This window comes from Marmota monax, unplaced genomic scaffold (assembly GCF_021218885.2).
Source record: "Marmota monax isolate L192 unplaced genomic scaffold, Marmota_monax_Labrador192_F-V1.1 WCK01_AAM20220418_F8-fsc00042, whole genome shotgun sequence".
Lineage (NCBI taxonomy): Eukaryota > Metazoa > Chordata > Mammalia > Rodentia > Sciuridae > Marmota > Marmota monax.
The window spans coordinates 11510926-11533099 of record NW_026693008.1 but is presented as its reverse complement, the minus strand read 5'-3'; the positions used below and the strand labels follow the sequence as shown (position 1 = coordinate 11533099).

The 22174-nt window shown below is 48.6% G+C and overlaps 1 protein-coding gene across 3 annotated transcripts; it reads left to right on the top strand.

Annotated features, from left to right (window-relative positions):
- Positions 1-1152: 1152 nt before the first annotated feature.
- Positions 1153-21581, top strand: Wnt5a (Wnt family member 5A). Of its 3 annotated transcripts, none has more exons than XM_046452973.2 (5): positions 1153-2305; positions 8388-8515; positions 9744-9994; positions 14771-15063; positions 18577-21581. In XM_046452973.2, exons 1-5 carry the CDS (start codon positions 2300-2302, stop codon positions 19033-19035), a joined length of 1137 nt encoding a protein of 378 aa, XP_046308929.1. In that variant the 5' UTR covers positions 1153-2299; the 3' UTR covers positions 19036-21581. The 3 variants fall into 3 exon arrangements, with proteins under 3 accessions (XP_046308929.1, XP_046308930.1, XP_046308932.1); XM_046452974.2 differs by lacking the exon at positions 1153-2305 and adding an exon at positions 7895-7956; XM_046452976.2 differs by lacking the exon at positions 1153-2305 and adding an exon at positions 7994-8173.
- The last annotated feature ends 593 nt before the right edge of the window (positions 21582-22174 follow it).

Here is a 22174-nt window from a genome sequence, read left to right as displayed (position 1 = left end):
CACCCTTGACCGCTAGAGGATGGGAACCACAAAGAACAAGAATCGCGCTGCAGTGTGAGGCACTGTTTTGGGGGTGGCGCTCTTAAGAGTGCTGAAGGGAGGGGGACACATCCTACAAACCCGCCCCTCCAGAGTCCCAACAACTGCGGGCATCTGAAAGTGTCTAGAAGTTCCGGGAGCCCTGTTCCGCCAAACTTCACAGTCTTCTCACTTGATAACCATCACCTAGATCCGCGCGGCAGGACCACTCGTCGCGCCTAGCTGAACTGGGTCTCATCCAGACGAGCAATCGTGCCCCCTCCCCGAACCCCCTCCTACACTGGGAGCTTTGTAGGATGTTTGCTTCCACCCTAGCCTCTAGCCGAAGAGCTTAGGTACCCTCCCCCAGGGGTAAGAATGAGGAGGAGGTCCTCCACGATGTTCTGCGTCAGGGCAGCAGTTTCTGCGGAGCCCCAGTGGGAGCGGTCTGGGACAAGCCAAGGGGTCCAGTTTGGAAAGTTGGGGTTCAGTCTCCCGTGGGCCAGAGGCTTTGGAAGAAGCATAGACAGGCAGGCGGTGGGCAGGCAGAGGCTGCGGAGTGGATCTCTCTTTCAGCAGATGCCTGGGGGATGGGGAGCCTAGAGAAGGGGGCCCAAAGGGTGGTGTACCCCGCCTCCCAGCACCCCAGCCCGTAATACGGCTTTAAAATCCTGCCGAGTTTGTCATAGGCCGGTATCACCACGCATGCGCATAGGCAAACTAGAGTTTTTCTCCCCCCCCCATCCACCCCCGCCTTCCCTCTCTCTTTCCAGCCGCCTTTGGTTCTGCAACTTAAAAAAAAAAATTATATATATATATAATATAATATATAATATATATATAATTTTTTTCCCCTGAGAACACCAGGGAAAAGAGGAGTCCGAAGAAAGGGAGGGAAAGAGAAAGGCAGTTGGCCAGCAGGGCCGGGGGGTGGGTGGGTGGGTGGGGGGAACGGTCCCCGCGGTCGGTCAGTCTGTCTTTGGGGCACACGATCGCGTGGAAAGCTGCTGCAGGCTTCGAGGCGCCGCCTCCGCCGCCCAGAGTCCGGTTCCCTGCCGCTGCTGCCCAGCGAGCTCCTTCCGCCGCCGCCACCGTGCCCTGGACCGGTCGCCTGCCCCCCCCCCCGCCCCTCGGACAACCGGCACCGAACCAGGAGGTGGGCAGCCTTGCCGGCCATGGACCGCCGGAGCTGAGTCGCCTGTGGAGCCCTGAGCTCTTTCTCCTCCCAAGCCCCGAGCCCGCGGTGCCCTAGCTCCTTTTCGCCTTCGCCCTGGAAAGGCGGGGAAAAGAGGGACATTAACCCGAAGAGAGAAAGAAGGGGGTGAAAAGGGAAAAGCCAGCGTCTCTCCAGAGGCAATTTCCCATTGCCCTCTCAACAAACGGCGCGGCAGAAAGTTTAGGGGCCGACTTTCACTCATTTTGCGCCCAGTTTTTGCCAGACCCTAAAATGAAAGGACAAAATTTGGCTCCGACTCTTGCAGCTCTGATGGCGACTTGTGCGTTTTCAGCGGCATCTCCTGGAGAAAAAGCCATGCGCGCCTGATTGTTCTGTGGCCCCAAGGCTGCAGTGGGTGTGTGTGTTTGGGTGTGTGTCTCTGTGTGTACACAGACGTCCGCACACTAGCTCGGCTGCAGGATCAGCCCCTGGAAGCAGACGTTTCGGCCACAAACCGAGAGAGGAGGAGCTGGAGATCAGGAGGCGTGAGCAGCCAGAAGTTTGCAGAATCCGTGGTGTGAATGAACTGGGGGCACCTGGGCGCAGGGATCGGCCCCCCTTCCCCCGCCTCGGGCCAGAGTTGAGTAGTGGGTTTTTTTTTTTTTTTCACTCTCTTGTGAAGAATTTTTTTATTATTATTATTTGTTGTAAAGTCTTTTGCACAATCACGCCCACATTTGGGGTTGGAAAGCCCTAATTACCGCCGTCGCTGATGGACGTTGGAGAGGGAGCGCCTCGCCGCGGAGCAGTAGTCTGCGCGCCCTCGCCGGACCCGCGGCTCCCTCTTTGCGCCCCGGCGCGGCCCTGCTTCGGCTGCTGGCTCGAGCTCCTCTGCGCCTCCTCGATTCCTGGGCGCATCTCAGCGCTACCCCAGCTCGGAAGCCCAGGCCCGGGCGCCAGTGCCCGCTTCGGCTCCGGTTCATTGCGCCCACCCGACGCGCCCGGTAGGACTTCTCAGCCCTGCTCCAGATCGTCCCCCTAGGCTTAACCCGGCCGCTCCGCTTGGATTCCTTGGCTGCCCTCGCTCGGGTGGCGACTTCCTCCCCGCACCCCCTCCCCCTCGCCATGAAGGTAGGTGTTCTATGCGCCGCGGACGTTCGCCACTCATTCTTTTCTTTTCTTCTCTTCTCTTCTTTCTTTCCTTTTTTTTCTTTTTGTTTTGGAAGTTAACTGAGTCCCTTCCACTTCTTCCTATTTCTCCCTTTCATCAACCCTCTGAACTCCTGTGTCGCTGGCAGGGTCTCCTACCTCTTCACCCCCTACCCCAACGCTCCCGCTACTGCCTCTGCGTACTCCAGAGACCTCGTTGCATCAAGTATTCTGCAAATCTTTTCAACTTTGGAGAAAAAGTGGGGACGATCGATGGTAGAAAGACTGAGTGTAGTTCACGGACGACTTTCTTTTTACCCTGAGACTCTCGAGTGTAGTTTACTGTGTATATATTTCAGGAACAGGATAATGATTCAATTCAACAGATATTTATTAAGCGTCCACTGCGCGGGCACCAGGGGGATGTGTGGCAGGGGCTCGAAAGGGGAAGGGAACTCTTTGGCTGGGAGATCTGGCAATGGGACTAGAGGCCAGCTACTCAGAGAAGCGCATTCTCTACCCCCACCCTCCCGACCTAGGCCAGGTTGCAGGCTAGTCTCCGCCGACTAACAGGGAGGTTACAGGCCCCTGTGCCTTTAAGAGTGCCTGGCTGGGGGCCAGCGCGCACCCCGGCGCGGGGAGTAGGGTCGCGTTATTAGCATTATTAGCCGCCACTGGGTGAGCTCAGGCACTTTGCAGTGGTGGTGGGGGCGGGGAGTAGTGGTCTTGGTGGCTCTAATCCCGTGGGTTGAGAGAGCGCGCCCCGATCCCCGAGCGCAATCTGCCTGGTTCTTTAGAAACCCTTGGGCCTCCGCGTTGGGAGAGCGGGCGGGGGCCAGTTTGTGAACTCGTGTTTGTTTTAATTGTCAGTTGTCTGTTAAAGCCGAGTCACACACTCCGAGGGTCAACGAGAGTTCACTTTTAAGAAAAGTTAAACGTTTCTTCTTACAATATAACTTTGCTTTTCCCCCAAACAACTTTTCCTCTTTCTGCCTTCCAAGTTTAGATCCTTATTTCTATTCTTCTTCGTCTTTCCCATTTTAAGTTTTCTGGAGCATAAAGTTAGAATTGAAATTAAGATGTTTCCTAAAAGCAAACAACATCCCTCTCCCCCCCCCACCCCGCCCCAACACCACAAAAAAGGTAAAATAAAATAAAACTCGAATCCACACGGCCCTGTTTTACTTTCCAATCCCAGTCTAACATCGGGGCCACTTCTCTTTCGTCTTTCTTTAAATGGACAGTTCGTTGTTTGGAAGTAACTTGGGCCCTGCTGTGCGATCACACCTCCACAGCCCTTTGCTGGCTCACCAACATTCGCATTCACTGCGGAATCACCAAGAGATTTGTTTTCTAGACAGCCTCTACCAGGGGAGTTCCCGAGGGGGCAAAGCTGAGAGCGCGAAGCGACCGAAAGTGGGGCGTGTGTCGGAGTGTGTGGATTCTTGCCCTGCATGTGTGTGTGTGTGGGGGGGGGGGTGGTGGTGGTAAAGGATCAGTTGTTCTCAAGACTTGACATACCAACCCTAGTCTCCCTCCCACCCAAGGGATGACCCTCCCAGGGAGGCCCAGCCTGATTCCCTTGTCTTCTCTTTCCAACCCACCCTTCCCCTCCCCTCCCTTCCCCGGGAACGCTGCGGTGCACAAGGGGTTAGCCCTGTGCGCGCAGAACTCGGAGCGGTACCCTGAGCTTTTTCTTCCCCCGCTGGACGGTACCGACTGCCCCCTGTTGGTTATCTTGAGGTAGGACGCCGCCGAACTCCGTTCCTGGAGCCCGCCTGCTGCAACTCCTCTCTCCCCCCCACCTCTGCACCCCTCCATCCTTTCCGACCACTGGGCCCCACTCTCCCAGCATGGCACCTCTAAAGTCCCCAGAAGATTAATGCATTGCGCAGCCGCTGCAATAAGAAGGGGCTGTGGTCTAACCCAAGCAAAAGGGGCTTCAGGTTGAAGTGTTGGTACCTTTTCTGGGTGTAGGAGAGAATGTGGCCCTAGGAGGACTCCAGTGAGGTCTCAGCTGTCTCACCAGGTTTCTCTATGATCATTCACAAGTATTGTTTTCCCTCCCTCGGCCTCAGTTTCTTCGTCTATTCAAAAGTGGGGGTAAAACTGTCTCTAAAAATTGGAGGTTGGACTGATTTTTAATTTTCTTTCTCTCTCCACGGACTCTGCTCACCTCTGGGCAGAGTTGAGCCTGTTTGCAGAGAGACTAAGACAAACTGCATGAGAAAGGGTAAATGGTGGTGGTGGTGGTGGTGGTGGAGGAATGTATGTATGTTGGGGTCTGAAGAGCCCTGTGGAGGGGATGCATGTATGGCAGAAAATAGGAGAGCTGTGACAGACATTTCTTCTCTTGGAGCCTCCAGTCCCCTAACCTGCCATCGGTTCTAAAACCAGGGTGGTCAAAGGATGTTCACCTTCTTTGCACTGATTCCTGCTCCAGGAGCTACCTCTGCCTTCTTTCCCTGGCTATTCCCTACCCCCCCGCTGCGCTCCTGCACACAACACAGCCCTGTGAGAATAGTTACCCCAGGCTGCGTGGGATGGCTGTAGTTCCCCTGCTCCTAGTCACAGGGTATGGGGAGCAAGGGCTCCTTCGTCTGATGCCCCCAAAGAGGACCCCTACTGGCCTTGGTCGGCCCATTCTTTCGCATCACATCTCTTCTCTCTCTTCTTCGCATTCTCCCTAGGCAGGAAGTCCCAGGTTTGAGGTTGCAACAAAGTTTTTTCTCTGCAAGTTTTTTCATTTCTCTTCTTGCTTTTGGAAGAAAACAGTTGCTTTTTTTTTTTTTTTCCTCCCCCACCAAGAGCCGAGTTTCTTCTTGGAGTTTCCCATCTTCCTTTTCGTCACCGGGAGCCCGAATCAAACTCACTTCTTCCGCCTAGTTGGCGTCCCTCATCACTTCCACTCCCAGACTTGGGCCCTAGATGTACAATCTAATAGAAGGGGATGCCCAGACCGACTGAGATGGGCCCAGTGGAGGAGGTTCGGACACCGTGCCCAGTCTTTTCGTCATTTCTTTTGAGCAGCCACCGCCTGTGGCTGCTCTAGGGTGCTGGGCGCCTTTGCGCGCGCGTTCTGAAGCTCCCTGGCTGGAGTCCTGGAACATCCTCTGATCAGTTTTCCTCATCAAATCTTCCTTTCCCTTACCCTTCAACATCCCCCACAGTTGACACCTTTGATCTAACGCGGAGACTTTGGGGGAGAGACTCAACGCGGGAGCCACGACATAGATAGAGCTACTCTGGATTGGAAAGGAACGCCCTCCCTTCACCTTACCCCACCCTTGCGCTGAACCTGGCAAATGCCCCCAACCGTCCTCTCGGTGCACAGGAGGAACAGCTTCCCAGGGTCCTTACAGTGTCGGCTTCCCTGGGCCTCTGTTGGAAAACATTTAGCTCATTCTTCTGACCAGAACTTTTGTTTATCCCTGGTGTGACAGTCTCCTGAGAAGTCTCATTTCGTACTGTCTTTTCGGATCAGATCTTTTGGTAAACAGATGGGGATGTTTTACCCTACAGAGTGGATGTATTTATTAGTGAGTTCGCTGTGGGTTCCTCGAGTCTTTCAAACTTGTGGGGCCTTTTCTGGGTTGCGATGCAATTGGAGCGGGAAGAAGGCCAAGGTGTTTCCGGGCAAGAGCGCGGGGTTAAGTGGAGGCGCTACTCGCTGGGGCTCTCCTGTTGGATCCCGGTTGGGACACCCCAGCCTACCCTACCCTGGAGCTAGAGAGACCCGAGTCTGGAGACCGGATGGCTCCACTCCTAGCTGGCCCCGGTTCTGGGAACTGGTGGACTCGTCCCGGGGCGTCGGGCCACAAGTAGGTTCGGTTTGTGGGGTTTCGGCTCTAACAAAGAGATCCGCTGTAATCCGCCGAATCTGTTATCAATTTCTCCTCTGCCGGTGCCCCGCCCCACGCGCCCCGCCCGTAGCGAAGCTCCAAAAGTGCGCGGAGCCAGCAGAGATCTGGGTCACCGACTCAAAAGCAAGTCGGAACCTGTGTGTCTGTGCACGAGTGTGAGTGTGTAAATGTGCGTGAGGGTGAACGTGTTACGCGTGTGTGCGCGCGCGCGCGGCTTTGGCCGCGGTGGAGCAAAGTAGACTTTGCAGCGTGGGCCGCGCGGGAAAGCAGACCTTGTAGCTCACCCCCTCCCCTGGAGGAAACTTGACACTTAAGTCGGGGGTGGGGAGGGAGCCTGAGCATTCTATCTCCCAGGCTGGGGAAACCCCAGATTTCCATTCTCCAGGATGCGCCCCCAGCTTTGCGGTGCTTTGGGGGAGGACTGGGCCACCGGCGCGGAGCCCTGGTTAGCTGGCGCTGGAGAATGCATAAGCATTTCCTCTCCGAGAAGCCCGGAGGTGTCTGGACCCAAAGGACTGGCTCTCCGGGAAAAGTCGCGGCACGCTCCAGAGCCCCTTAGCATTTTCAGCGCTGCCTGGGTCCCCTCCATCCCTTTTACCATGGTTTCCAGGCAGGGCCCTTCCGCCGCTTGAAGGAGGCTCACCTTTCTTTCCTTTCCCGAAGAAGGGGCTCCCTCTGGGGCTGCGGGCGGCACAGCGCGACAGAATTACGCTTATCAGAAATGTAAAATGGGATTTTGGAAACCCGCTCCTCCCACCCGCACTCGCCTAGCTCCGCCGCCGCCTACAGGTGGGGAAGTCACCAGTGGGCAGGAATGTCAGGGGAAGCTTGCAAGGCCAACTCCTGCCATTGAAATTCTTCACGAAAGGAACCTTCGCCGCCCGAGGCCCTGAGACCTGGACTCTGGGGCACAGCTGCGGCTTGGGAGCCTGGGCATCTCTGGCCCTGCCAGGAACTCAACTCGTCCTGTCCTCTCCCCACTTCCCTGCCTTTCGGAATTGACTTAACTGTATCTAAGTGGGGCTGGAGAGGCTAGACTGGAGGCGGGGTGGCAGCGTTCCAAGGCCAGGCTCTTGGTGTCGCGATCGCGAAGTGGCCGACAACCCCAGACCGGGAAGGACCAAGAGAAACTGGAGTCCCTCTGGGCTTCCTGTCCCCTCTCTCCACAGCAGCTGCCGGGCATGGGGGCAGGAGGAGACAATGAAAAAAAAAATCAATTTGGGGGGAGGTTGTGAGAAGGGCAGGGAAAGTGTTCTCTCCCAGAAGGATGGGACCCAGAACCTCTTCTTTCCTCAGGAGTTCCATTCCTTCTCTGAATCTGAGGAGGAGGCCGCAGGCAGGGGTGGTGGTGGTGGGGCACCATTTTCCGGTTTCTTTGGTTGGGAGAGCAGACCTCTCTCCCTGTTCTCCCTAGGCCCCCTCATCTCCTTCTCCCCGCCCCAATCAGGCTGAAGAGCGTCCTAAAGGAAACCCGGGGCTGCTCTTCCCCATCTGGAAGTGGCTTTCCCCAAATCGGCCCGTAAACTGATTATGAAACATACGAAGTTAATTCTGAGCTGCATTTCCCAGCTGGGCACTCTCGAGCGCGTTGGTCCCCGGGGCCTCGCCCCCCACCCCCTGCCCTTCCCTCCCGCGTCCTGCCCCCACCCCCCACCCCCACGCTGGCCACCCCGCCTCCTCCGCAGCCGCCTGCGGCGCGCTCCACTAGCCTTCGCGCTCCTCTCGCCCGCCCATGGAATTAATTCTGGCTCCACTTGTTGCTCGGCCCAGGTCGGGGAGAGGACGAGGGTGGCGGCGGGTTCCCGAGTGAATTCCCGAGGAGGGACCAAACTCAGCGCGAACTAGAGGGGAGCGAGGGGGTGCGGGACTCGAGCAAGCAGGAAGGAGGCAGCGCCTGGCACCGGGGCTTTGACTCAACAGCATTGAGACATGTTTGTAATCGCTGGCGTGCCCCGCGTGCAGGATCCTAGCGAAATCAGATTTCCTGGTGAGGTTGCGTGGGTGGATTAATTTGGAAAAAGAAACTGCCTATATCTTGCCATCAAAAAAAAAAAAAAAAAAAAAAAAAACTCACGGAGGAGAAGAAGCGCAGTCAATCAACAGTAAACTTAAGAGACCCCGGATGCTTCCGTTGTTTAAACTTGTATGCTTGAAAATTATCTGAGAGGCAATAAACATCTGCTCCTTTCTTTCCTCTCCAGAGTGGAATATTAAGCCCAGGAGTGGCTTTGAGGACGGCTGGAAGTGCAATGTCTTCCAAGTTCTTCCTAATGGCTCTGGCCATATTTTTCTCCTTCGCCCAGGTTGTAATAGAAGCCAATTCTTGGTGGTAAGTTCATTTCTATGTGTATATTCCTCTTTTTTTTTTTAAATTGGAAATTCTTTTGTAAGATGCTGCAACATTTAAAGCTAGGTAGTGAATGTAGGTTCATTTATCCAATCCATGTATGTATAATCTATTTTACTTATACATATTTTAAAATTAGTATTTTCTTTTAACTTGTTAATATATTGTAAAGCTTTATCTTCAGTTCTTTAGGAAATCAGAACCTGTAAATCTAGGCCTTTTTGTCTGTAAGGCCCTTGTTCAGACCTGCGCTTGTAGAACATCATGTAATAAAAGGGAACAGAAATTCACTTCTCTAATAATTGTAAGCCTATCTATAAAATTTATTTTTTTGCCATCTCTTGGTAGTACAAATGAGTCTCAACTTTTATTTTTTTGTCACTTGAGGTTATTAACCTACAGAGTAGCAGAGTGGTAGGGAGACAGTTCTACACCAAGTGGAGAAGTGTTTGGGCTTGAAATTTGATCAAAAGGAGGTGAACTTGAAGTAGTCAAATGTCCGTAGTGGGGGTTTCTTTCTTCTTTCTGGAAGGGCCTTGTAGACTGCAATATATCCAGAGGATTATTTTTGACGGGACTCTGGATATTTTTTCCCCTGTAAATGAATAGCATTTTTCTGTCTGTCAAACATAACTTCTGTTCACTGGATACCCTGTGCTGAGTCCTTCACAATCACATAAGGAACTCTTTTAAAGTATCCAGAAACGTGGTGAATTTTCTTCAGTGCGTATACTTGTCCCTCTGTTCTTCCATCAGTCGAAAAGAACTGCTATCTCCTAGCCATGTCTAATTGTGTCTACTTTCAGCATTCATATGTTTTCAAGGCAGGCAAATCCAATTTGTGGGGCAAAGTGAGTCACTTTTCTCTAATGTCAAAGGCAGTCCCCCCGAAACTGTCATTTCTCCCTTTTCTGGGTAGATTTTGGAAATATGGGTTCAGGTATATGGCAAATGAGGGCAAGAAAGGGAGTGAAAGCGCTAACTACAGAGCCAGCTGGCAGGATGGGGACTGCACAATACCTCCGTTTTCTGAGCGGAGTTTAAACAGAAGAGTTTTATGAAGCCCTCCTCATACTTTGTCATGAGGACAAGCAGGAGAGAAAAAGCATCTGTGTGCTTAAAACTATGTATTGCTGACATGCTTTCAGGGGGCCCACCTCCAGAGTTCACGTAAATCTTGAATGCACATCTCCCCCCCCCCCCTTTGCAGGTCGCTAGGTATGAATAACCCTGTTCAGATGTCAGAAGTATATATCATAGGAGCACAGCCTCTCTGCAGCCAGCTGGCAGGACTTTCTCAAGGACAGAAGAAACTCTGCCACTTGTATCAGGACCACATGCAATACATTGGAGAAGGCGCGAAGACAGGCATCAAAGAATGCCAGTATCAGTTCAGACATCGAAGATGGAACTGCAGCACTGTGGATAACACCTCTGTCTTTGGCAGGGTTATGCAGATAGGTAGGAAACCACTTAAAATATATGTGAACTGTTTTTTTTTTTTCATAGAAAAAGTCTTCCATGTTTGCTCCTGGGCTGGATGAGGAGGGCATCTTCCAGCTTGGATGATGGCCTGGGGATTTTTGTCATTACAGTGGTCCCACATCTGATCCTAAGTTTCTAACTTCTTTAACCAGATCACAAGGGGAGCATAAGGGACACCTCCATTTTCCTGAACACCTACTTTTTATAAAATGCATTTTGTTGAAAGTAGAAGCAGAAAACTTCTTCTAGTTTCTCAGAAGTAAATGGTGGTGGGGAGGGGGGAGTCAAGTCATTTAGAACCTTCTAAATGTAAAAACTCTTTTGTTAGAAGTTTCTTAAGCCACAATTCAAAGGACTAGACATCAAACTAAAAACTGTCATCTTTCAGAATGCTGGATAAGTTGCAAGTGAACAAGGTTTTAATTTTCTTAAAATAGATATGTCCTGAGACCACGATGATATATATGTTAAAAACTTTTTTTTTTTTGGTTCTAGAAAGAATTTTAATTAGAAATGATGCAATTTGCATGGATGATTTTGACAATTGACAGAAAAGCACATCTTTGGGCTCTCAACCTAGGAACGTAAAAAAATAAGTTTTAGGTATATTGCTTACAGTTTGGGTTTTTATTTTAAATACGTTGTTGAACTTGTTATTCCATTCAGGGAGGAGATAGCATTTAAAATGAACTCAAGGCAAAAAAAATTGAAAAATCAGTTTGCCTGTGGTTTGGTTTAATAGTCTAGGATCCTACTTGACAGATGTGGTCCTATGTGTGTTTCCTAGCGTGAATATTTTAGGTCTCTTTACTTTTATGCAAACAAGACCTTATAATTAATATGACTGCAGTGACTGAAAATAAGAAGCTATTTATCAAAGCAATTAACTGTTTATACAGACTGAAGATAAAAGTTAGCTTAATATCCATCACGGATGGATAAAATGCTTAAAAAAAACCCAAAAAACAAAAAACCAAACGCTGAAAAGTGCATTCATTGAGAACAAAAAAGAGTTGTCAGTAGATGTTTGAGCCAAGGGGCTTCATAAACTAAAATAATACGAAATTGGAAGCCATTCCTCTTACTGAATGGGAAAATGGCTTGGAGCCCCAGCTTGCAAGCTTCATAGGCCTTTGTTCTTTCAGTTAATGATTGAAATGTGCTAATGTATACACCGGGGTTGGATGGAGGGACTGAGCTTCAGGAACATAGGAGTGGTCCTTGCATATAGATTCATCTGATGGAGTTAACTTAGGATGTGCTGGAGACTTAATTCCACATTCTGATACTGTGTGAGAGCAACAGACTCTTTTCAAATAAGTTTTCAGTCCCCCCCACCTTCTTTTATGTTTCTCCTCAGCTGCTGGCCTCTTAAATGATGGGACCATTTTTTTTTTCCCACATGGATATGAGTTAGCAAAAAAATCATACACCTCTGATGGGAACTAGAAGAAAAATCGCAGTTGGAACTGTTTTTCTGTGTAGTCACTTGAACACAGCTTTGATTTAATGTCCTCTTCTCATCTTCGTACATGGCCTGTTTGGGGCCAAAATGCTCAGAATAAGCTATCATTTGCTAAGTGAATTTAAGTTCTGCTGGAGATTTATTTTAAATGTGATCCAAGATTCAAAGAGGCTATTTCCTCAGGGAATAAGCAGAACACTTGGGACAAAGGCCTACATTTAATTGTCCCTCGAAAGAACACTCTCTGGTCCTCCCTCAGCTGTGTCGCTGGGATGTGAGTGGGTGGGGAACCTCCAGACAGCCTTGAAGGGGCCCTCCTAGATGTTGTGGGCAAGTCAGCTGATGTCCCTGGAAGATGAGAGCACATGCCGCATCCTTCCTGGCCAAAGTCCCACAGTGCCTGGTATCTCAGAACAGAAGGCTGCTGCTGGGTGGCTTGTGGTGGGACATGGATGGGGCCTTCTCTTTCATGCTTATTAGAATGAAGAGATAGAGAAAAGTAAAAAAATAGAGTCAGTTTTTATGAAATAGGAACATGGACCCAAATCCAGGAGGGGGAAGTTTCTTTGCTTTTACTTCTCCACTTCAGGAGAAGTTTGAAGGGAATCAGCTCAGAGAAAATTTAAAAGACCTTTGATGCCCAACGGGTGTGGGTGCACCCGTCCCCAAAGCACTTAGTAACCCAGGGACAGTGAGAGTTAATTCTTGTCTCAGCCAATCTGACTGTGTGAAGGGCCAGTGTCTGAGAGGCTCAGCTGCCACCTCTGACCCGCTCCTCAACTCATTTTTCTAAGGTGCCAGTTGGCTTGGAGGCACCGTGCACAATTGCCTCATGAAGGGCCCGCTCTTCGTTTTGGAAACTCTCATTTTTCATCATGCTAACCCTTCCCATCCAGCTTTTGTCCCCGTCTTGTCTTTGTTTCCACACTGTGAAAAGATATGTCAGGAGGGCGCCATTTTTAAGAGGTGTGAGGATCCAAGCAGATGTAGATTTCACACAGAGGGAAACCTCACTGAATTAGCAGTATTCCAACTGGGGGACGACTGTATCCACAGGCCATTAGCCAAAGAGCACTTTTCAAACTGACATTTTTTGCTGCAGTGACCAATCAGCTTAGAGATGTCTACCAGGTTTGCATTCTAGGGCAAAAAAAGGAAGACAGACAAAAAAAGAAAAAAAAAAGCACTATTTGTATTTTCAAGATAGACTTAATGAAAAAAGCAACATTTGTGTTTTGTGTAAAAGCCCCTTTATACTCTGTGTACTCAAAGGGCAGTGTCTTATTTCTCTCCGTCCTCAGAGGATCACTTTATCTCCTCTTCCTTTAGCCACAGTTTCTTTATTCTACAAGTCTCCTGTCCATGGCCATGACATTTTCTGTATTATCAGCGTTAATCCTCAAATAACTCCCTGGTATCTGTCTGCTCTCCTCATTTGTTTCCACTCCCTCCATGTTCTCTGCCTCTCTAATCTGAGCTAGATAGATTACATGCAGGAACTTTCTGGATCCTCCTGCCAACCACTAGCACTCCTCGAGTTATTCATTTTTAAAACGTGGGAGGGGAAAGTTCTGTGGTGAATCAGAGCCACCACCATTCCTGGAAGGGGATATCACAAATGGCCACAACTCAAGTGTGGAGCAGGGATGTCCCAGGAGAGGGCCGTCTGCCGGATGCTTGAGTTGGCATGGCCATCCTCCTACAGAATGGTCTGCTGGATACATAGTTGGCATAGCCATCCTCCTGCATGGGGCTAGGTCCTGTTGTCACCTGTCCTGCTGCTGACTTCTCATTCCTTCAAAAAAGGTGGTTAGCAAGCTCTCAAAGTAAGTGCAGGAGAAACTGATTCTGATACAGGGATTTCCATGCCAGAAGGGGCCTTTTCCCCCTGAGCATCTCGTTCAATACCCTTATTTTACAGTTGAGGAAAGTGAGGCCCTTCATCCTAAGCCCCGGTCCCAGCTTCAGCTGACTGAGTTGAAGGCTTTCTCTCTAATCGGACACCTTTTTTATCAAGTGGCTTCTTGTTACACATAGAAGTGTCTCCATATGCAAATGGAATTTGAGGTGGCTTACTATAGCCTCCATTTTTTTATTACAAATAGAGTTCCTATAACTTTTATGAGGAAATATATATATATTTTTTAAACTGGAAGGAGAATAACTCCCCCCCCCCTTCCCCCTAGGCTGTGTGTGCATGTGACACTCTGAGGCAGAGGCAGGAAGATGGCTGTCGTAGTGGCAGTAGGGAACAGCAGTGTTTTAAAAGAATATGAGTAGACACTTGTACTCTTGAGTGAGAAGTACCAGGCCAATCAGTTTGGGATTTAAAATGCAAGTTTTCATTTATCACTCTTTATGAACAGGTTTAGAACTGTCCCCTGGGCAATTAAAGAGCCTTGTCCAGAGTCAGACTTTGTGCTGCATGATGGGACGGAAGGAGAGGTTACAAGTGGCAAAGGAGGACGTGCCAGGCAAAAACCAGTATGGCCACAACTTGTGTGGCCACAGGAATAATCTGTCTTGGATGGGGTTGGGGGCGTCTAAGACATGTAGAGGCTCCAAGTCTAGCAAATTCTGTGCTCCTGTGCGAAATGAAAATAATACCAAACATTAGAATAAGGGTAACAAGTCTACCCCAATTCCAAGCTTTCCTTCAATGACTTCTTTCATGGACACTTTGGGAAATAAGAAGTTTGAATATCTTCAAAACAGCAGTAGAGAAAATCAATCCAGCACTGCTGCCTTAGGTTCTGAAATGTCAGAGAGAAGATACCAAAGATCTCCTCTCCTTTGTTACTTGTTGCTTCTCTCTGTGTTGAGGCTCTTTCTTAGCTCCCCCTTGAGGTGGGCCCAGAGCCTGAGTGTCAGTTAGGGATAGGGCCTGTGTAAGCAGCCAGGCTGAGGTTTATCTCCGCAGGACTTGCAGTGTGTTGGGGGCTTTGCCTGGCCCTGGCCCCTAGGGTAGTCCAGGGTGGGCATGTGCTGGGGTTTCTTCTGCCCTGCTCAGTGGACCAGGGCTGGTCTGTTAGGGGCTCACCCTGCCCCTCAGCAGGGACTACACACCTGGGTGTGGGGTGTGGGGGGGTGGATTCTCCTTGTTCCCCTGACCCCAGCCTCCCAGCTGATGTGCTGGGGCTCACCCTGCTCCCCACCCCAGCTAGCATGTGTTGGGCCTCCCTCTGCCCTCTCCAGGAGACCCAGCGGGGGTTTTCTCCGCACCCCCAGCGGGTCACAGGCCTACTGGGTGGGCAGGCAACCTGGTGACTCCACGTCCTCGCCCGCAGGCAGCCGCGAGACGGCCTTCACGTACGCGGTGAGCGCCGCGGGGGTGGTGAACGCCATGAGCCGGGCGTGTCGCGAGGGCGAGCTGTCCACCTGCGGCTGCAGTCGCGCAGCGCGCCCCAAGGACCTGCCGCGAGACTGGCTGTGGGGCGGCTGCGGTGACAACATCGACTATGGCTACCGCTTCGCCAAGGAGTTCGTGGACGCGCGCGAGCGGGAGCGCATCCACGCCAAGGGCTCCTACGAGAGCGCGCGCATCCTCATGAACCTGCACAACAACGAGGCGGGCCGAAGGGTGAGTCTGCCCGCGCGTCCTGCCCCGCCACCAGGCCTGCTGTCCCCAGCCACAGTGGCTTCCGGTGCCTCTACCGCCTCCTGGCTGTTTCTGGCTCCGCATCTCTTTCTCTTTCCTGGTCTCATTCATCTTTCCTTGTGTCTCTCCGCCTCTCTCCTGTCCTCCTGTCACCACCCATCTCTTCCCTTCACGTCGTCCGTCTCTGGAGAGGGGTGCACACCCCTGAGAGGGATCCTAGGGGTGAATCATCCCACCTGCCCATCCCAGCCAGCTGCTGGAGGAGCTAGATCTCCCCTTCCTTGTTAGCCAGTCCCCGGAGCAATTTTAAAAATAAAAATGTTAATAATTTTCTCCCTCCTCCTTGGATCATGTTTATGGTTGGGTTGCAATTTGGAGAGAGAATTTGTGTTTATCCTCAGTAGATGCCCCACTGAGAAAGGCCTCACCCCAGCTCTGAGGCCTTCTCTTTCTTTTCCTTTCCTTCTCCCTGCCCTCCTTATGTCATTAGATAGCAAGCCCGATGGGTTGAGGGTTTTTAAAAAGGGCTTTTCTAGGGAAAACGACAGCATTTTTAGCAGCATGGAATTTTATAGGGCTGACCATCGGGCCAATCACAGGGTGGCTGTGGAGAGGAGGGGAGCAGCAGCAGTGCCCAGTGAGACTGGTCTTGCAGCCCTCTTGAATCCCCTGGACCCCACTCTCTCCTTCTCCTGGTGGGGATATGAAAAGCTACTCCACAATAGTTAAAAAGACCCTTTTTTTCCTGCGGTTAAACACATGGCACTTTATGGCTACTTTAAAATGAAGGGGTGAAAACTTTTCTTAACTTTGGCAGCAGTGAAAACCAGGGCCATTATTTTTTTTTTTCACAGAACCCAAGGTAGGTGCCAGGAACTTTCTGGTCAGAGATTTCACTCTTCTGTATTTTGGGGTGAGGAAAAAGAGAGATAATCACAGAGTAGATCATACAGGACTGGAAGGAGCCTTAGAACCCTCTGGCCCACACCCTCATTTCAAAGATCGGGAAACTGAGGCCAAGAGAACCACTTCAGGACTGTGGAAGAAAATTAACGGATCGAAATCTAAGTCTAGGTTCATTTGTATTAAACTCTTGCATCACAGGTTAGGGGTGAAGGGCCAGAGCTTTTGGAATTAGAGAACTGTAGGTTTCATTCCAGTTCAGTCTGTTCCTTTTGGTTTCTGAGCCTCCGTTCCCTTACCTCCACATCTGTCAATGGCCATGACAGTGACTCTCACTTGGGGTTGTTGTAAGGACTAAACAAGATCATGTGGTAGGTTGAACCATATGACATTGGCAATCCGTGGCCATTTTTGACTGACAAAATGATAATTTCATTTGATTCAATCTAAGGTTTTAGTTTTAGTGTCAGCCAGTAGTAAGTGCTTGATAAATGATCACTTAATTATTAAATGTTATGGAGTAAAGGATGTGGAGAAGTCAAAGATTGCGTAGATAAATCCAGCTAACTTATCTTCTTCTCAAATATTAAACATTTGGGGGTGTCAGGAAAAGATAAAATTCTGCCAATTTTTGCCTGTGGTTGCCTTCAGGACTCAAATAATCACTCCAGTTGAAATGTAGTCTCCTCCCCGGCCTCCTTTGCCATAGAGCCTGAACTATTCATTGACATGGTTGGGTTCAGCCCTGTTCTTTCTGAAAGCCCATGACCTGGCACCTATCCTTATCAGGGACACCTCACTCTACTCTGTGTCTCTGACCAGAAGCACCTCCAGGAGAGAGGTGTGGCTGACTGTGCACCCATATTCCATGCTCTCAGCCATCTTTAGAACATTCTTAAAATTCCCCCACCCCACCCCCTGCCCTGGAGAAATCATCAGGGGCTTGACAACCAAGGAGAGAGGGTTGGGGGATTTATAGATGACAAGAGGGGACTTTAGGAGATTTTGAAAGGTACCTTTCATATTTTAATTTCACTCAATATCCACATTTTTAATAGTGGGTTTTATTGGGGGCATATTCTATCATTGGGGCAGTAAGCTGAGTTTAGATCCTGGTGGGTGAGGTTACATAGAAGACAGCTTTTCTCCAGGATGGTGGGGGTAAGGGTGGGAAGTTGGGCACTATGCCAGGAAGTCATATTAGAATTTCCTCAGGGCATTAGCTTTTTATTTTCCTCAAAGGGGAGCAAAGGTTAAATATGTTTGCAAAACCTTCCTCTGACTAGCTGAGTGCCTGAAAGTCTTTATGCCGAGAGTACACTTTGGCCCCTTTTAAAAGAAAGCCCCTTATGAATCCCTGGGGGAGGAAGGTAGCTGTCGGGTAGAAGCGGCCTCCAGGTTCCTGACTGGCCCTCACCAGCAAACCCACGCCATGTAGATTTTGCAAGGTCGCTGGCACAAGGAACTGTGGGCAGTAGGGACTATAAATAGGCAACCACCACCTCCCAGACTGCTGGGCACAGTGCTGTGGGGCCAGACCCATGGGCACTGCTACTGGGAGGCCAGAGATGACTGGGCAAGGGCCCAGACGCCATGCCCCCATCACCCTGGAGCAAGACCAGATGTACTCTGTCTGGCGTGCCGAACACTTTCTGTGCCTTCCCTCATTTTATCCTTTTAACAGTGTTGAGAGATTGGTACCTCACAGTCTCCTAGATGGATGGAAAATGATGCTTAGCAAGGTGCAGCCAGTTGCCTAAGTTCAAGGGCAGAGTCAGGAACAGAATCTGTGTCTACCTGGCTCCAGGGTGGGTGCTTTTGGCCTGTGGGGTAGTGGGCAGGTTAGAGACTATGCTGAAAGCAAGAATGGAGACACCTGAAATCTAGGCCCAGTCTCCCCACATTCTGTCTATATGGCCTGTGCAGGTCACGTACTGTCTCTGTGTCACTCTGTTGTCATCTAACCCAGATCGAATGAGATCAAGAGTACAAGGGCTCCTGTGGCAGTGCCTGGCACACAGTAGTGATAGTAGGATTGTATAAAGGTTCAAACCCCAATCCCAGTGGGGATGGACTCCTAAATTTAAGACTTACCAACTGGGTGACCATGGGCAAGTCCCTTAACATGAGCTCAGCGTCCAAATTCCTGGGTTCAAATCCTACTCCTCCACTTCCAAGTGGCTGGAGGAACTCATCTCTCTGGTTCTCACTTTCCTTCTCTAAAATGGGGGTGATAAGAGCATGTGCCCTGTGGGATGGCAGTCGGGATTCATTCAGGGAATGCAGACAAGGGATTGTGAAGTCACTGAGATGCATGTTCACATGTACTGGGTTTCCCTAAAAAAGAAGCAAATGGAATTATCCACCCCCGTTCCCATTCAAAAACTTTGCCATCATTAAAAACTTCATTAAAAACTTTGTTTTTAAAGAAGGCAACACAAGCCTTCTGGTAGTGGAGAAAGAAGAAGTAACACAGCCCCTAATTGAAACCAGCTCCAGTAGAAGGTGAAGAGCTTTGTTAATACAACCCACACCCACGTCTTGGGGTCCTCCATGAATTCGCACACTAACTCCCATCCCTGTTGCTCCTAGACGGTGTACAACTTGGCCGATGTGGCCTGTAAATGCCACGGAGTGTCTGGCTCATGTAGCCTCAAGACGTGCTGGCTGCAATTGGCGGACTTCCGCAAGGTGGGTGACGCCCTGAAGGAGAAGTATGACAGCGCCGCAGCCATGCGGCTCAACAGCAGAGGCAAGTTGGTTCAGGTCAACAGCCGCTTCAATTCACCCACCACGCAGGACCTGGTCTACATCGACCCCAGCCCGGACTACTGCGTGCGCAACGAGAGCACTGGCTCCCTGGGCACGCAGGGCCGTCTCTGCAACAAGACATCGGAGGGCATGGACGGCTGCGAGCTCATGTGCTGTGGTCGTGGCTACGACCAGTTCAAGACCGTGCAGACCGAGCGCTGCCACTGCAAGTTCCACTGGTGCTGCTACGTCAAGTGCAAGAAGTGCACGGAGATCGTGGACCAGTTTGTGTGCAAATAGTGGGCGCCTGCCCGTCACCCAGCCCCACTCCCAGGACCCACTTATTTATAGAAAGTACAGTGATTCTGGTTCTTTTTTTTTTTTTTCTTTTTTAAAAAATATTTTTTATTTTTTTCCCCAAGAATTGCAAGCAGAACCATATTTTTTTTCTGTTACCATCTAAGAACTCTGTGGTTTATTATTAATATTATAATTATTATTTGGCAATAGTGGGGGGTGGGAACCAAGAAAAAAAATATTTATTTTGTGGATCTTTGAAAAGGTAATACAAGACTTTGCTAATATAGAATGAGGGGATTACAACACACACCCAACTTAGCTGCTTAGGTAGTGTGCATCCAGAAAGTAAATACATTTTTTTCTTCTCAACTCCGGAGTCATATGGGGTGGGTTAGGATCAGTTGGAAGAGGATGGTGCAGGTCTGCTTGAGATTCTGCCTCTGTGACCAAAATGAGTTGTAAATGCTCTGGTGCAAAATAAAAGGTCTTGTAACAAAAAAAGAGAGAAAATGAGATACTGCCCCCTCCTGCCACTTCCCAGGGGCTGCCAGCCTGCTTTTATATTTCCAAAATGATCATGTTAAATATAAGAGCAAGACTCTTGATCTTCAAAGAAAAAAAGGTATATCATATATCTCATTCTTCTCATATATTCCATGTACAGATGGTCTTATTCTAATAGCTGGTGCAACTTGGGTAGCAGAGAGGAAAGTCCCCAGAAATTTAAAAAAAATTGCAATGGAGGCCATGATTGGAAGGTGTTCTCCCCAAATGATTCTGGCTATTATTTTGATCCAAATGATTTTGCATAATATTTTGTTTGGGGAAGGAGCATTAGCTTGACTATAAGGAAAAAAATATCTTGTGATTTTCTTAGGGATACTTGGTTCATAAAGGCTAGTAATGAAAATAATGCATGAATTCCATCCACAGATCCTCAGGCCAAACAGCAAGCTGATTGCATAGAGTTCCACACTGCACCAGAACAGAAAACCCATTTGAGGGGGAAAAAAAAAGTGAAATCCACCTTCCACTTGACCCCAAGCCCTCTCTGGTCTCTCTCTGTGCCGTGATGTGATGCTGGCCACGCTTCCAAACGGCAGCTCCGCTGGGTCCCCTTTGATTATAGGACAGGAAATGAAATATGAGGAGTTCCACTTGGAAAACAGTGCGCTACTTAGGGATTTTTTTTTTTCTAAAACTTTTATTTTGAAGTGCAGTAACTTCGTATGTTTCAATGACATTACTCGGCTAACAGAGTCCACAGAGATGTCCCAGTGATTTGCTGTTATAATCCTGTGTTGAGACTATCCACCCGTGCTTTTCCTATTGTTCTGCAGGTGTACCCCAAAACTGTTCCTAATATACTTGAACAGTTGCATTTATAAGGGGGGGGATGTGGTTTAATGGTGCCTGATATCTCAAGTCTTTTGTACATAACATATATATATACATATATAAATATAAATATAATTATATCTTGGTGCAGCCAGTGATCTAGATTTACTGTTTACTCGGGGCTTATTTTTCTGTCTGGAGCATTGTCGTCCTTCACTGCAATTTATCCAGTTGGGATTTTTCCAAAAGTTTTTTTTTTTTTTTTTTTTTTTTTGAGTCTTGAGCTTGGCCTGTGGCCCTTGCCGAGCACCAGGAAGCAAGCTGGTTTCTGAGGAAGCTTGACAGTCTGACTGGCTGAAGTGCATGTTGATTGGAGATTGTTTTCCTCTTTCCTGTCCAACTTCTTTTCTCCTGCCTCCTTTTCTTTGTAGACTGTGTGGAGAGGGCATTATTTGTTCAGTGCAGGTATGGATGGTAAGAGGTACAGCCCAGAAACATTGTCATCCTTTCTCACTGTGTTTAGCTCATTCTGCAGAGTGGAAACTGGTACCTGTCAGACTTGATGGCACTTATTTGAATCCCTAAGGAAAACCCAGTCCACTATATAGATAGCTAGTTTTTTTTTTTTTTTAAACCAGGACACCTCTTTTCCCAAAGTGCCATCAAGTGTGTCCCTATCTCAGACTCACATGGTTTTCAAGGTTTGGGACGATGCACATCGCCCATACCCTTTGTAGGCTTGGTGGCCTGCACATCACCTCAGCCAGCTATGGCTCTTAATTTATTGCACAAGGATATTCACTTCCCCTTAGTTGCAGTGAATTGAAAGAAAAGATCTTGAAATTAAAAAAAAGCACTAATGAGTTTAAAATGTCACTTTTTTGGTTTTTATTCTTCAAAAACCATGAAGTACTTTTTTTTTATTTGCTAAATCAGATTGTGTTCCTTTTTAGTGATTCATGTTTATGAACAGAGTTGAGTTTAATGATCCTAGCTTTTAAAAGAAACTATTTAATGTAAGATATTCTACAGTGTCACTCAGATATTATGTATATCTTCTATGGCCTTTATTTTGTACTTTTAATGTACATATTTCCGTCTTGTGTGATTTGTATATTTCACTGGTTTAAAAAAACAAACAAACAAACATTGAAAGGCTTATGCCAATGGAAGATAGAATAAATAAAATATTACTTGTATATTGGTAAGTGGTTTCAGTTGTCCTTCAGCTAATTCATGAGGAGGTTTTTGGAGAAGGGCATGAGGGATAGCTTAGGATGACTACATGTTAAAATAACGGAAGAGGAGAGAGGGTTTTTTTTTTACCAAAACCAAACTATTTGGAAGCTTCAAAAGATTTCTATATGTAACAGAACAAAAGGGGAATTCTCTTTTCCTATATGTGTTCCTCAAAAAAAAAAAAAAAAAAAAAAAAAAAAAGCAAGCAGATGGCTTAAAGCTGGTTATAGGATTGCTCACATTCTTTTAGCATGATGCATATAACTTAATTGTTTTAGAGCGTGTTGCTGTTGTAACATCCCAGAGAAGAACCAAAAAGGCACATGCTTTTATCCATGACCAGATTTTTAGTAAAAAAAAAAAAAAAAGATAGCTTTATGTTTACCACTGCAACTATTGCACCTTTATGTTAGAGCGTGAGGTGGAGCAGGTGTGATATCTCTATGCCCCTTTGAAAACAGTTTTTATGAAAAGAAAGCCTCAGTCTGCAATTAGAACACGTTTTTGTGCTTTATGGAAATTACACCTAATTCTGGCCAGTCCCGCACAGATTGATACTTAG